Source organism: Cervus canadensis, chromosome 10, assembly GCF_019320065.1.
Source record: "Cervus canadensis isolate Bull #8, Minnesota chromosome 10, ASM1932006v1, whole genome shotgun sequence".
Classification (NCBI taxonomy): domain Eukaryota; kingdom Metazoa; phylum Chordata; class Mammalia; order Artiodactyla; family Cervidae; genus Cervus; species Cervus canadensis.
The window spans coordinates 73,389,548-73,404,020 of record NC_057395.1 but is presented as its reverse complement, the minus strand read 5'-3'; the positions used below and the strand labels follow the sequence as shown (position 1 = coordinate 73,404,020).

Sequence of the window (14,473 nt, the reverse complement as noted above, 5' to 3'; positions counted from 1 at the left end):
ATTGTGGATCCTGCTCCAAGTCTGAGTGCCCACCTCTTGTACCTTCCAGCTGTAACACAGCATCACACACACGCACTGACCACCTGCAACACAGACCAGACACACAACTTGAGCACCGCCAAGTGAGGGCCTCAAGCCTCCCCCACTGCCCCCCACACCTGCCAGGCCACGCTCCTTGCCACGTGCCATGCCCTCCACCCACCCCTCTCTCTCGCTCGCTGGCTCCCTGAGCTGGAACAAAGCCCCCTGGTCTGGGCAGCCACACCGACCTGCAGCCCCCAGTCTTCAGCTGGAAGATGGAGGCTCCCCACACCGCCCCCCTCCCTCCCCATGTCCTTGGGAACAGCTGCCTCCACTTAGAATCCATCCCCCTCTCCCCCTCCAGGAGGAAACAAAAGAGTAACTGGGAGGAAAGAGAAGAGTGGACAGAGGTCTGAGCAGAGAGAGGAGGAGAAAGAAGAAGGCGGTGGGCATCCTCCCATCAGCCCTGCCTCATGCCCAGCCCCGACCAGGCGATCAGGGGCCCCTGACTGTCTCTTGGACTCACCTCTACCTGTAAAATCAAGAGGAGGTCTCCATGGTTCCTTCCAACTGAGCCGACACTATTCAGAGTCTGGTTCTACCTCCTTTGGACCCAAACATCCAGCAGTTCAGGCTTGGGTCCTCAGTGACCCGAGACTCCATGCATTGCTGCTTTGGATGGCTCAGTGCGCTAGAAAGAACTCTGGGTGTAGAGTCCCAAATTGGGGTACAAATTCCAGCTCTCTGACAGTCCCCGTGCAACCTTAGGCAGGGTTTTCACCAGCCCATGTGGCACATTTCGTAAATAAGAAAAAGGTCCTCCTTTGAGAAGATGCTCCCTGAGCTATAGCACTTGTGGCTGGGCAAGAAGAACACCAGCTGATCTTCATCCCCTCTACCCCTCTTCAGCCTAGTAACTTTGCGCAGGACACAGCCTGCACAACCATACTTGGCAGCCCTAAGCTTGGGGAGCTGCCTGTCTCGTCCTCATCTGCAAAATGGGTTGACCGCACATCAGCCTCACAAGATGCCAGGCAGGGCGGGGCCTCATCTGTCTCATTTGCCATTTTACCCCCAGAGCTTAGCACAGAGTGGGCTTCCCTTGTGGCTCAGTTGGTAAAGAATCCGCCTGCAATACAGGAGACCCGGGTTCGATGCCTGTGTCGGGAAGTCCCCTGGAGAAGGGATAGGCTATCCACTCCAGTATTCTTAGGCTTCCCTCATGCCTCAGCTGGTAAAGAATCCGCCCTCCATGTGGGAGACCTGGGTTTGATCCCTGGGTTAGGAAGATCCCCTGGAGAAGGGAAAGGCTACCCACTCCAGTATTCTGGCCTAGAGAATTCCATGGACTGTATAGTCCACGGGGTCTCAAAGACTGACTGACTTTCACTTTCACTTTCACTTTAGCACAGAGCAGCACGGAGAAGGCATTCAGCTAATGTTTAGGCATAAAGGAACGAAGGGAGGGATGGCTGGCGGAAAAGTAAGCTACAGACTGTTAAGTGTTGTCCTGATGGGAGGAATTATCATCTTAAATCTGACCTACACACTTTCACCCAGGTCAGGGGGACCCAGGCTGAGCAGGGCCAAAGAGGATGTGAGCTTAGCAACTTAGAGAGAGGAGGTGGCATTAAACCAGGGATTTGGGGGACCTCCCTGGTGGTGCAGTGGTTAAGACTCTTGGCTTCCAATGCAGGGGATGTGGGTTTAATCCCTGGTCAAGGAACTAAGATCCCACATGCTGTGTGGCATGGCTGAAAAAGAAAAAAACCTAGGGCCTCAGGAGACTAGCTGTAATGCCCACTACACCCTCATGCCCAGCCCTTTGCAGTCTGCCACAAGCTTCCACCTCCACTACTGCAGTGAATAGGAAAACAGTAAGGGCTGTCACCATTGCCCGGTTCCATGGATTACCTCCTCTAACCCACACCAGTGAGGTATGAATCACCCTATTTTGCAGACAAGTAAACAGAGGCCAGTGAAGTCCAGTGCCTAGTCCAAGGTCCCCCAGGTGTAAATAAGCAGAGGATTCAAAGCCAGCCCCACCTGCTCCCAGAGTTCTGCAGTCCCACTGGTACGGCTGTGTTCAGTAGTTGGCGATTCTTGGCGACCCCATGGACTGAAGCCCTCCAGGCTCCTCTGTCAATGGGATTTTTCCAGACAAGAATACTGGAGTACATTGCCATTTCGTCCTCCAGGGGATCTTCCCGACCCAGGGATCAAACCCATGTCTCTTGCATCTCCTGCATTGGTAGGCATGTTCTTTACCACGGGCTACTTGGGAAACCCCTCCCACATGCACTGGGTATCATTATCCCCATTCAACAGATGAGGAAACTGAGGCCTGGAGCGGTTTGGTAATGCAGCCAAGGCCCACTGAAGGGTCATCTCAGGGCTTCGAGTTTCAGTGCGGGGAGGGAAGGGGGTGTTCTCGTGTCGTCCTCTCCGTGGGCCTCAGTGTCCGGGCTCCGGAAGATGCGGGAAGGGCTTGTTTCCTCCGGCTGGAGAAAGGGGGAGGGGTGCCCTGCCCCACCAGGCTCCATTGTCCCCGCAGCACAAAGAGCCCTTGCTTGGCATTCGGGGCCTTTGTAGGCCGCGCAGCCTGGCGGCGCCCCCGCCCGCGTTATCAGCCCGGGGAAGCGGCGGACAGAGCTGGCGGGGCCTCTCTGGGCCGCCGCCGCCCGAGACAAGTGTTGGACACGGGCCTTTCAGGCCTGGAGCCGCCGCACAAAGGCCCGGGAAGGAGGCGGAACAAAGGGCTTTTTCACGCGGCAAGTGAAAAGCCGCAGATTAGCACGGGCGCGCTGCGCTGGCGGGGAGGGGCCGGCGGCCAGACTTCAGACCCCTTCCCGGCTCAGCCCGCGTTCCAGGTCTGGGGCCTCCGGAGAGCCTCGGAGCGGCACAGCCAACTCCCTCCCTCCTTCTCAAAATCCCTCTAGGCTCCCCAGGACCCCCAACGCCCTAAATTCTGCACTCTGCTTGTTCTCAAGCCGCCTCCTCCGCACTTCCCAGTTCTGGCCGTTTCTGCACCATTTGCCGTCCCCTGAATGATTCTCATTCGCGCAGTTCTCACTTTGCAGCTTCTGTTCCCCATGCCTGGAATGCCATCCTGTCCTTTTCTCAAGCCCAGTTCTAGGGTCACCTCTTATGGAAAGATAAGAATCAAATACCCCATGAGTACTAACTCTGCTGGGCCCTTTAACTTCTTCCCGCCTTCACAACGACCGTGAGATGAAAATTATTAGCCCCGTTACCCAGCTGAGGAAGCTGAGGCTCAGAAAGGTTGACCGTTGCCCATGGTCACACGTCAGGAACCCAGTGTAGCTGAGATGCAAACTCGGATCCATTTCCACTCTTCCTCTGCCGGAAAGGGTCTCTGCTTCCTGTGTCTCCCAGGCAGGTGGCTCCTCTTTAGGAGGCGGGTGGAGGGACGTGGGCACCGGTTCCAACGGCGCCAGGACACCTTCAATCAGCCCTGACCTGCCTCTCTTAGGTACGCCATCGACCGCGACTCCGATTTGGACCAGATCTTTGATATCGATGCGGACACGGGTGCCATCGTCACCGGCAAGGGGCTGGACCGAGAGACGGCCGGCTGGCACAACATCACAGTGCTGGCCATGGAGGCTGGTGAGCCAGGGGGCGGGGCGAATACGGAAGGGAGGGGCGATGACCGAAGGGTGGGGCTGTGGGCGGGGCAAAACCCAGGGAGGAGGGGCCGAACGCTGGGGGCAGGGCAAAAAGTTAGAAGCTGGGCAGAGCTGAGGTGGGGGCGTGGTCGGCAAAGGCTGACCCACGGGAACACAAATCTGGGAAGGATCCCAAGCCAAAAAGGCAGGGCCCAGTCTTGAGTTTGGCTTTCTTCCTTCAGCTTTTATTGAGCACCTACTATACACCAGTCCTTTTTATAGAGGCTGGAGCTATAGCCCCTAACAAGATAAAAACAACAACACCTTCTTTCTCCATGGGCTAGAGCTAGACCTTCAGCAAACTTCAAGAAAGGGTGTTCACATGTCAGCTGATGCTAAGTGCTAACAAGAAACTGGAAAAGAAGAAAGCAGAGGAAAGGGATTAGGAGGGAATTGTTTCTCTTAGGGTAGGCCTCTTTGCAAAGGAGACTATTCAAAAGAGAGCTCGTTAAAGTGAGAGAGTCATGCTGCCATTGGAGGGAAGAGAGTTCTGAGGAGAGAGAACAGCCAGTGCAAAGGCCCTGGGATCATAATTGGAGAAATAGCAAGGAGGCCAGTGTGGTTGGTGAGGGGCAGAGTGTCTGCCATTGCAGGGTCTTTGGACTTGATTCCAAATGAGGCGGGAGTCACTGAGGGGTTTGAGCAGAGGAGGGAGGTTGCCTGACATGATACCTATGGCCACTGCATTGAAAATAGATTGTCTGGGAGCTGCAGGGCAGGGGCAGGGTGGGGGGAAGGAGCAGGGGCTCAGCTAGAATTTACATGCAGCAGGTCCCTGAAGATGTGACAGTGGCCTGGCCCAGGCTGATAGCCATGGAAATGGTGAGAAGTGGTCAGCTTTTGGAGGCAGGCTGAAAATAGAGCCCCCTGGACCTGCTGATGGGGTGAGATGGAGGAAAGAGACTGAGGGTCAAGAATGACTCCGAGGTGCTTGGCCTGTGTTGAAGAGTGTGGTGTGTGTGCTCGCATGTCACAGGCAGTTTGGTGCAGCTGGGGAGGCGTGTGAGCTGAGAAAGAAAGAGGAGGCCCTGGGACATGGAGTCTGGACAAGTCAGGCCACGGAGGTGAGGAGCTAAGAGCATAGGGGTTCACGGCACCCCAGGAGTGGGGAAAGGGCAGTTCAGCAGACCTCCTCCTCAACCAGAGCAACACTGCCAGTGCCCATGCCGGACCGGCTCCGCAAGCTCCCCGCCGTCAGCTCTCCAGGTCTCAGCAGCCAGCAGAGCCTCCAGTAACCGATGCTGACAGCAGGAATACTCAGAGCCTCAGCCTTGGTGGGGGTGGGTGCCATTCAGTCTCCCCTCTGCAGACCTGGGCCCCAAGGCCCTCCTGCCCCTTCGAGCCCTCCTGGAGGCTCTCCTCCTCCGCCTTCCCCGGCTGGTGCCTCCCACTTCCCTGGCTCCAGCAGCCCATTCCAGCCGAGGAAGTCCCTAGGCTGAACTTCCCTTCGTCTCTTTCAACTTTGGTTTAAAAGAAAATACAAAGCTGGCTCAAACCTCAGTGCCTGCTGCTCCCGAGCCTTTGAATCCACTTCTCCACCGCATGAAAGGGAGATAACAAAGGTGGCTGGAGAGGAAGTGGCGGCTGGACTGGCGGGAAGGCAGCTCCCCCTCCTTACCTCCCTGATCCTGCTTCCTGGGCAGCCAGGGGGCCTGGCCGGGCTGCTGGGCAGAGACGCCCCCTCTCCCTACACAGAGCATCTCCCCACCAGCTGTCACACCGCCCAACGGCCCACCACTAGCCGGTTCCTTCTTGGGTTAAGCATTGTGCTTCTGCCCTGTGAATCTCTTCCAGAAAGCAGCTAGAGGAGCATACAGAATCTCTAATGCTACCATTTCACAGAGAGAGTGTGTCAGGGGACTCTCCCCAGCAGAGATTTTTACAGTGTTTGCCTAATAGATACTGAGCTTGATCCTTTCTAGCACATACTTCTATTGAATCATGATCAGTTACAGGTCAGCACCCATTTTATTGATGGGAAAATCGAGGCTCAGACTATTAAGGGCTTTGCCCAAGGATGTGCAGTGGCAGAGCCGGGATTTGGGGCCGAGTCTTCCTGGTTTCTCCCACAGCTTTGCTCCACGGCCTCCCTTTTCCTGGTACTCTGCTCTCTGGGCCCCACCCCTATTGCCCCCACACCATCCCAGTAACTGAGCGTGGGGAAGGAAAAGACTGGGCTAGAGACCACTCCCCTCGGAGCCCCAATTCACAACTCCTGCCCAAGTCTCACCGGGGATATTAATCAATGAGAAAATGAGTGGTTCCCACTTCACTGTGCTGGTGGGAGGATTAAATAGGATAGAAAGAACTTAGCCTAGTACTTAGTGCTCAGTTAATGATATCTATCCATCTGGACTCGGTGCACTTGCCTTAAGCACTCACTCTGTGCCAGGCGCTTTACAGTGCTGTGTTCGCTGAAGCTCCCCATTTATCAGACGTCGATTCTGCCATTACCCACAACGTATGGATGAGGAAACTAAGACTCGGGGAGGTGAAGTCATTTGTCCAAATTCCTGGCCCCAGCCAGTCTGACTGCACGGTCCGGCGTTCACCCAGCAGCCCCCGAGTCATATGTCTTTGGTGCCAGGCATGAAGCCAGGAGCGGCGTCAGCGATCCACCCACTCCAGCTTCTTGCCCTCTCCGTGAGACTAGGACAAATTGTTATCCCCACTTTACAGACTGGGAAGTAGAGGCTCAGGAAGGAACCGCGATGGCCCCAAAGTCACAGAGCCAGTCCCTGGGGGGTGGGGGTGGGCAGGGCTCCCACAGCCAGGCCGGAGCCTCAAGGACAATGCCCTGGGGTCTCCCCACCCCCACCCGCCCCCCCAGCCTGGTGCCCTTCTGCCAAAGCCTCTATTTGGCTTCTCAGAAACAGGGGACCATGGCGGGGGTCCAGTGGCAGGGTCATGGTGCCCCGCCTGCTGCGGGTGCAACAAATGCGAGGTGACAAGAATCAGAGGGGAAATATTTACACACAGCGGCGGAGCCTTGTGAGCCCCTCTGAGCACGCAGCACTGAGGCACAGCCGCGGCCTGTCAGGCCGGATTACCTCAAAGACTCCCCAGCCACTTAGCATGCGGGCTCCCCTCTCCCCCGAACTTCTGAGTCATCCATTCTGCCCATGCAGACGCTGCTTCCACTGACATTATCTTTAACGTTTTGTAATCATGAAATATTAATGACCAATATTGAATTTAAAGTACAATTTGTGTCTGAATCCTTCAGTGGAAAAAAGGGCAGTTGTAAAGGGACAGTCTTCAAAGAGACAGAGGGGTGGTGGGCGGGCTGGCGAAGCTGGCGCTGGGGTAGAGGGGGGCGGTGTGCCAGGGGGCTGCAGCCAGCCCCCTCTTCCAGGCCCTAAACTGGTCTGGAGGGGTGGTCTCTGGCTGGACAGCAAAGAGTTAACTAGATTAGCTAGAGCTACCCCATCTGGGTCACCCCAGACCAAGTCACTATTTCACAGGCTCCTGATTTTTCCTTTCTATCACAGAGCAAGCTTTATGATTTAGGTATGCATTTGTGTGCCGACTTTGTTGATCTCTCTTCTCCTGGGAGAAGGACCTTCCATGAAGGCAGGGTCTCTTCTGTATCTGTAGCATTCACACCGGGCCTGGCGCTTAGAAGGTGTGTACAAGTATTGGGGTGGCCAAAAAGGTCATTCGGGATTTTCCGTATGGAAAATCCCAAACGACCCTTTTGGCCAAGTCAATACTTCCTGAATAGATGGTAAATGATCTTGCCTGCCCAGTTAGGAAGGCAGGGCAGCGTGATAAAGAAACACTGCTTCTAGTGGTCTGACTCCCAGCTGAGAGTATGGACAGTCATTTCCCCTCTTCTTGCCTTGATTTTCTCACCTATGAAATGGCACCCTATTGGATAGCTATGAGGATAATACCGGTTACTGTTGACTTTTAATCATGCGTGTTCAGTTGCTTTAGTCATGTCCAACTCTTTGCAACGCTATGGACCATAGCCCTCCAGGCTCCTCTGTCCATGGAATTATCCAGGCAAGAATACTGGAGTGGGTGGCCAAGCCCGCCTCCAGGGTTTCTTCCCAACCCAGGGATCGAACCTGTCTCTCCTGTGTCTCCTGCATTGCAGGCAGATTCTTTACTCGCTGAGCCACCTGAGAAGCTCATAACTATTCATCATAGTGGCTTCTATTTATTTGAAGCCCACAATCTGCTGGGTGTTGTGCTGAATGCTTTATATAAAGTGTCTGCTGGGGGCCTTTTCTCACCTACTGGGCCTGGGCACTGGAGTCTGGGGGTACAGTCTTGGCCTGTGACCTCGGGAGGTCTGACCCTACTCAAACCTGCACTGGACAACACAGGGTAGAGGGGAGGGGGCGGTGGGCCCTTAGGAGGTGCAGGCAGGGGAAGAAGGCAAGAAAGCTTTCCCAGAGGAGGGGACGTCTGAGTTGGGTCTCAAAGGTTAAGGAGAGTGGGGTTGGGAGCTTCCAGCAGAAAGACACCTGCGTGCCAAGGCCTGGAGGCTTGGCCGGCAGGAAGACCACTGTCCGTTCTGAGAAACGGGGTGTGGCCGGAGGGTGGCTGGAGCAGGTGAGACGAGCTTAGCATGCAGAAGCTCAGTTTGGGCCTCTACAGGAAGGGTCTCGGGTGTCCTGTGAGCAACTGGCTGCAGCTGGACATCTCCTGGAGATGACAGGGAGCCAGAGCAGGTCTTCGAGCAGAAGAGGGAGATGGTCAGATGTGCAGCCCTGCGGCCACTTGGGTTCGTGGGGAAAGGGGGATGGGAAGGGGCAGCCTGGAGCAGGGAACAGATGGGAGGCTGTCAGGAAGACTTGGCTGAGACATGTGCTGAGGGTGGAGGGCAGGCAGGAAGATGTGCTGGGGAGGCTGACTGTAGTGGTCTGGGGAAGAGGCTTGGCACAGCCCTACATGGAAGCAGTTGCTTCAGAAGGCAGTGAGCTCCCGGTCACCAGAGGTGTGTAAATCAAGCCTGGGTTCCACTTGGACCAGGTAACTCCCAGGATCCTGAGCTGCCTAGGTACTTAACTGATCCCACCAGGAACAAAGATTTTTGTGAGGTCCATGGAGTCTTTGTAGGAAAGCCCAGAGTATTAGGGCCAGCTCAGCCCTAAGAAGGAAAACTTCCTGCCACCAATGATTCCAGGGCCCCTATTTTACCCAGAAGTCCTCCCCTACCCTTTGGCGGATAAAACATCCCCACCTCAACAAGGTCAAACTTCCAGTCTCCATGTGGAAGCCAAACAGATAATCAAAAAGCAGAGAAGGATGCCCTAACCTCGCGCTCCCACTGGAGGTGAGTGGGGACCAGGCCAGGAATGCAAGGCATCCTCCCCTGACAGCTCTGACACCCCTTCTCTGGAGCACCCCCACCTGCTCACCCAGTCCCCCTCCCCACCCTGCCATCCTGCCTGCTTGTCTTGGCCAGCTCGTAATTGGGATGATAAATCTTCCTGCCCAGCTGGGCAGCGCTAATCAGAGCCTGGTGTTTGGATGCAATTTAATTCCCTCGGGAGGTGGTGGGGGCGGGCGGAGCTGAGGGAACTGTGGAGCAGAGGGTCCAGGCTACCCTTGCACCGCTGCAGGTGAGGGAGAAGGAGGTACCTTCCAGCAGCCCCCCACCTCTGTGGCCCCCTCCCTCCGCCCTGTCCCCACTTCTCACTCTCCTTCCCACGCCCACTCTTGCATCCTCACTTCTGTCTCTCTCCCTGGCTTCTCTCTTTCTCTGTGACAATCAAGGAGAACCGCGGAGTCCAGCTCCATTCGTTTTACGGATGAGAAAACCTTGGTCCAGGGAGAGAGGCAGGAACAGGGTGGGACAACTAGACTGCTCCCTCGGTGATGTGATTCAGGAGGGGATGCGGCCCCCACAGACTTTGTCCCTCCAGAGGTCTCGATCTCTCCCTGTCACTCCGCAGCAGCCCAGCACGGTTAGAGATGCCACAGACAGTGAAACCCATTCATTTGACAAATCTTTATTAAGCACCTACTGTGTGCCATGCAGAGGGGGGCTGGGGAGACAGCAGAAAGCACAAGAGACCAAAAATCTGCTTACTTTCTAGTGGGGGAGATAGATGATGGGTGAATTTAAGTAAGTAAAACTATAGACAGAGGATGAGACAGTTAGATAGCATCACTAACTCAATGGACATGAGTTTGAGCAAACTTGGAGACAGTGAAGGACAGTGAAGCCTGGCGGGCTACAGTCCATGGGGTCACAAAGAGTCGGACAAAACTTAGCAACTGAACAACAACAACAAAAATACAGGGATGTTGGATAAAGACTACAGAGAGAGAGCAGTAAATGGGGTATCTGGTGGAATTGCAAGGAGCAAAGTAAAATAAAGTCATCAGAGGAAGTCTCTCTGAGAAGACATCTGGGCAAAGAGCTGAAGGAGGGAAAAGAGGAAACTTGGACCAGAGGCAAAAGGAGAGCGGGGCGAGGGACAGGCCAGGGAGGAAGATCACACAGCCTTATGGGTGTGTAGGTCTTGGGCGTATAGTCTGATTGCCCAGGACTGAGGGCAGTCAAGGAGGGCTTCCTGGAGGAGGCAGAGACATTTGGGGCCTCAAGGCAAGCCGGCCTCAGGCAGCTAAAGGTGGTCAGAAAGGCCACATCATTTGATGGGTAGAAAGTCCCTATTGTGAACCAGGCTCAGGTTCCATTGATTGTCCCCTGTGAAACTTTGGGCAAGTTCTTTACCTCTCTGAGCCAGTTTCCTCATCAACAAAATGGCAGTAATTCAAATCCGTACCTCCCACAGGGGCTGACAGGATGAAATGAGGCAGAACAAACCCTAGCCCGTGGCAGGTTCTCTGTATGTGTTTGCTGGTGGCCTTCTGGGAGGCACACATTCCTAGGAGTTCCCTAACAGGGACACCAGGCCAGGCCCTACCCCCTCTGCCTTTCCTAGTGGCCTCCAGCCCTCTAAGTCCAGTTTGGTCCAGACACTATATTAGGAACGGCCAGGGGATGGGATCTTCCTTAGAAGGAATCCAGAGTTTTACTATCTACAGACTCCCCTCCCACCCCAGGACCTTTGCACATGCTGTTCCTACTACCTGGAGAGCTCTTTCTTCCCATCCCCTTCACCTGATCACCTCCTGGTTGGATCTCAGCTTAAAGGTCCCCTGATAAGTGCTAAGTGGCTTCAGTCGTCTGACTCTTTGCAACCCTATGGTCTTTAGCCCACCAGGCTCCTCTGTCCATGGGCTTCTGCAGGCAAGAATACTGGAGTGGGTTGGCGTGCCCTCCTCCAGGGGATCTTTGCAACCCAGGGATCGAACCTGCGTCTCTTACATCTCTTGCGTTGGCAGGCAGGTTCTTTACCACTGGCGCCACCGTCCCCTACTTCAGGGTAAACATCCCTGTGCCCCACCAGGGTAGGAGCCCCTGCCTCCTCCTCTCACAGTCCTGGACTTTTTTTCTCTCAATTCTTATCACAGTCTGGAATGCTGTCTGTCCCTGCCATAGACCAAGAGGCAGTGTTGGTCTTGTTCAGTATTGTGTCCTTGGTACAAAGGAGACGCTCAAACTGTAATAGTCAGCAGAAAACAGAAGTCTCAGTTTCAAATTGCCCAGTCCGGTCCCCCATCTGTTATACAGAAGAGACTCTGAGACCCAGAGAAGCTAAGGGGCCTGCCAATACTGCACACTGGCTCTCCTGCCCAAGCCTGCTCTCTTCCCAAGGCACCCACAGAGTGGCCCACGCTTCTCAGCCCCTCGGTCCCCCAGGGCTCCACCTGCCACCTCCTCGGATTAATGGTGAGCCAGCTCAGAGAGGAAGCACCCGGCCGAGGCACGTTTAATTTTAATTTAGGAATCGGTTAAGACTGCAGGCCTGCTCAGCTCTGGGCTGTCAATCAGCCTTCCTCAAGGCTGCATCAATTAGTTTAAAAATATTGAATGTAATTTTGCCTGACACAACATATTGCAGCTACTGCAAAATATAATTTATTTTAGAAGAAGAAATAATTAAACTAATTTGCATGTCAGTCAGCTGAACTGAGATGCCAGGGGAGGGTGGGTGGGACCCCTGGGGGATCCAGCCCTGGGAGGGGGCGCCTACCGCTGGGTGTGGGGCGAGGTCAGCCTGGGCCTCGGTCCGAGCAGTAGCTGCATCTGGATGGACAAATATTCAGGCAGCGGGAGGGCCCACTGGCATTGCATCTGGACTAGGCACTGGCCTCAGAGTCCAGAGACCTAGGACCCAACGCCAGTTCTGCCACTGACTCTCCTATGGCTTTGGACAAAGTCTTACCCCTTTCTGGGCCTCAGTTTCTCCATCTGCAAAATAGGTTTAGGGAATTCTCTGGTTAGGACTCGGCACTTTTACTGCCCGCACCTGAGTTTGATCCCTGGTCAGGGAACTAAGATCTTGCAAGTTGCACGGCACGGCCAAAAAAAATTTTTTAACAGGTTTAATTAAGACCTCCTTTATGAGTTGTTTTGAAGATCCAATGAAAAATAAGAAAGTTTGTTATAAATTGAAACTTTCTGCATGAAGAGGAAATTATTGGTGGATTTCTTGTGTTATACCAGAAACATTTAAGGTGGTAAAATTATGCATTATTATCAATTATTACAAATGATGCTGTGATCCATAGGGGTTTGGAGAAGCCAATCAGAGGCAAGATGTCCAGTTGGACCTCCCCCAGCACCTGCCAGTCACCCCCAGAGTTTGTAAAACTTGCTATGGATACATATTATATAGATTCACCTGGAGTTATTAAAAAAAAAAATCAATGACCAAGTCTTGGGCATCAGTTCATCTTAAAGCAGGATTTTTTTAAAAAAAATTTGTATTTATTTGGCTGCATCAGGTCTAAGCTGCGGCTCACGGGAAGTTCGTCGCATCGTGCGGTCTTTCACTGTGATGCATGGACTCTATAGTATGGTGCACAGACTCTCTGAGGCAGGGAGGCTTAGTTTCTCCATGGCATGTAGCTCTTAGTTCCCTGACCAGGGATTGAACCCACGTCCCCTACATTTCAAGGTGGATTCCTAACCACTGGACCACCAAGAATGTCCCTTCCCAAGTGATTCTAGTGAGCCAGGCTGGAGACTGCCATGATGTCGAGAGCATGGGAGTGCTGCCTTTGGGTTGGCCCACGAGCTCTGGGGTTCCAGGCCAGCCTCCAATTCAGGGGGTCTCTGTGATAAGCTATGTAGGTGGCAACTTTGGCAACATAGAGACACACCTCTTGGCTGCCCAGCCTCTCAGATCTGAGATGCTCTCTCTTGCCAAAGGACTCAGGACTTTCCCAAGAAGTGACCCGTAACATTTGAAAGGAGGAGCTAGGACAACAACGAAACGGTAGCCTTGTAAAGTAAGGCTGTACTAACTAATCTTTTTGTGACTAGCATTTCGAAATATCTATGTGTATTGAATCACTGCATTTTACGCCTTAAACTTATACAGTGTTATATGTCAATTACATCTCAATAAATCGAGATAATCAAGATAGAATTACAGCTCAATGAAGAGATGGGAGAGGCCCAGGAGAATTCAGAGGAATGATTCAATAATGGGTGCTCACCAGCAGTGGACCCAAGCCTCCAGTCTGCCCACTGAGGATCTTATCCGACTCTGAGCACCCCTTCTGCATGGCCCCACAGGACCCTACCTCTGCCTCCAGCCCTAAACCGCCCCCCAATGAAGGGGAAGCTACCCTCTCAGCCCCTACTCTCCCTCTGCCTTAGTGGGGAGAGAGGTGCCCGTTCCTGGCGATGGACCTCACCCTCCTCTCCTCCCCTCCTCCTCTCCCCACAAAGCACCCTCTGGCTGGCTGTTCTCCAGCAAAACGCTCTTAAAAATAACAGCTCACCCGGCATTCCCAGTCACGACTCCTATCTCTCGCCCCCGGAAAAGCCCCCTCTAATCGCCGAAGCGGCAGATCTGGGTGAGCTGAGAAGATAAGGTGCCCCTGGCTAAGGGGAGCTCCAGAGAGGAGTCGGGGTTTGAGTTAATTAAGGACGCCCCCCACCCCCCGCCCTTCCTTTCCCTGACCCGGTGGCCACACCTGCCTCCCAATCTCCATTTCTGTCTTTATCGACACAGGAGCAGCTGCAGTCGGCATCCGATGGGGCCCTTGAGTTCACAGAAAGGAGTAGTCGACCACCCCCCTCATCCCCCCAAAAACTCATGGGGTTCCTGGCTGCCTGTCCTTGATTGCACTGTTGGCTGGAACATGTCAGTAATGAACTCATGGCTAAGATAGCCAAGGACACGGCACCCCTGAGCACTCAGAGGTCTGGGGGCTGTAAAGGGCCAACGTTCAGGGTGCTTCTCAGAAAGGACAGGAGGGGATGGGGTGTCCCAGAGCCCCGAGTCACCGAGTCATTGCTGAGAGGATCCTTCAAGGATGCCTGTTTATTTAACAAGTCCTTATGTAACACTTGTGTGTTATATATACAGCTTTAAGTGCTTTGCAGATATTGACTCAATCTGTCTGCCTAACCAACTCTCTCCTAACAGACCCATTTTGTTGAAGGTAAGAAAATCAAGGCCCAGAGAGGTCAAGTGACCTGGCAGGGATCACAGAGCTGCTAAGTGACACCACTGAGATTGGAGCCACTTGGTTCCTGAGTCCTTGCCCTTAATCACTGTGCTGTTTTCCAGGTGTGGAAACTGATGTCAGAGAGGGGAAAGTTTTACCTGAGATCAAACACGGTGTCAGGGACAGAGCCATGCCTGAAACGCAAGCCTCTGTCTGTCTCAGTGTTTCCAGGTTGCCCTCATTCACTCAGCAGATCTGTTAGAATCTAGTCT

General features: G+C 53.9%; 1 protein-coding gene across 2 annotated transcripts in view; it reads left to right on the top strand.

The window, feature by feature from the left end:
* Window positions 1-14,473, top strand: part of CDH22 (cadherin 22) — a 79,664-nt gene that overhangs the window by 51,818 nt on the left and 13,373 nt on the right. For both annotated transcript variants that reach the window (XM_043480332.1, XM_043480333.1), the window contains exon 7: window positions 3,515-3,651. In XM_043480332.1, the coding sequence (XP_043336267.1) occupies window positions 3,515-3,651 (137 nt within the window). The remainder of the gene's footprint in view (window positions 1-3,514; window positions 3,652-14,473) is intronic.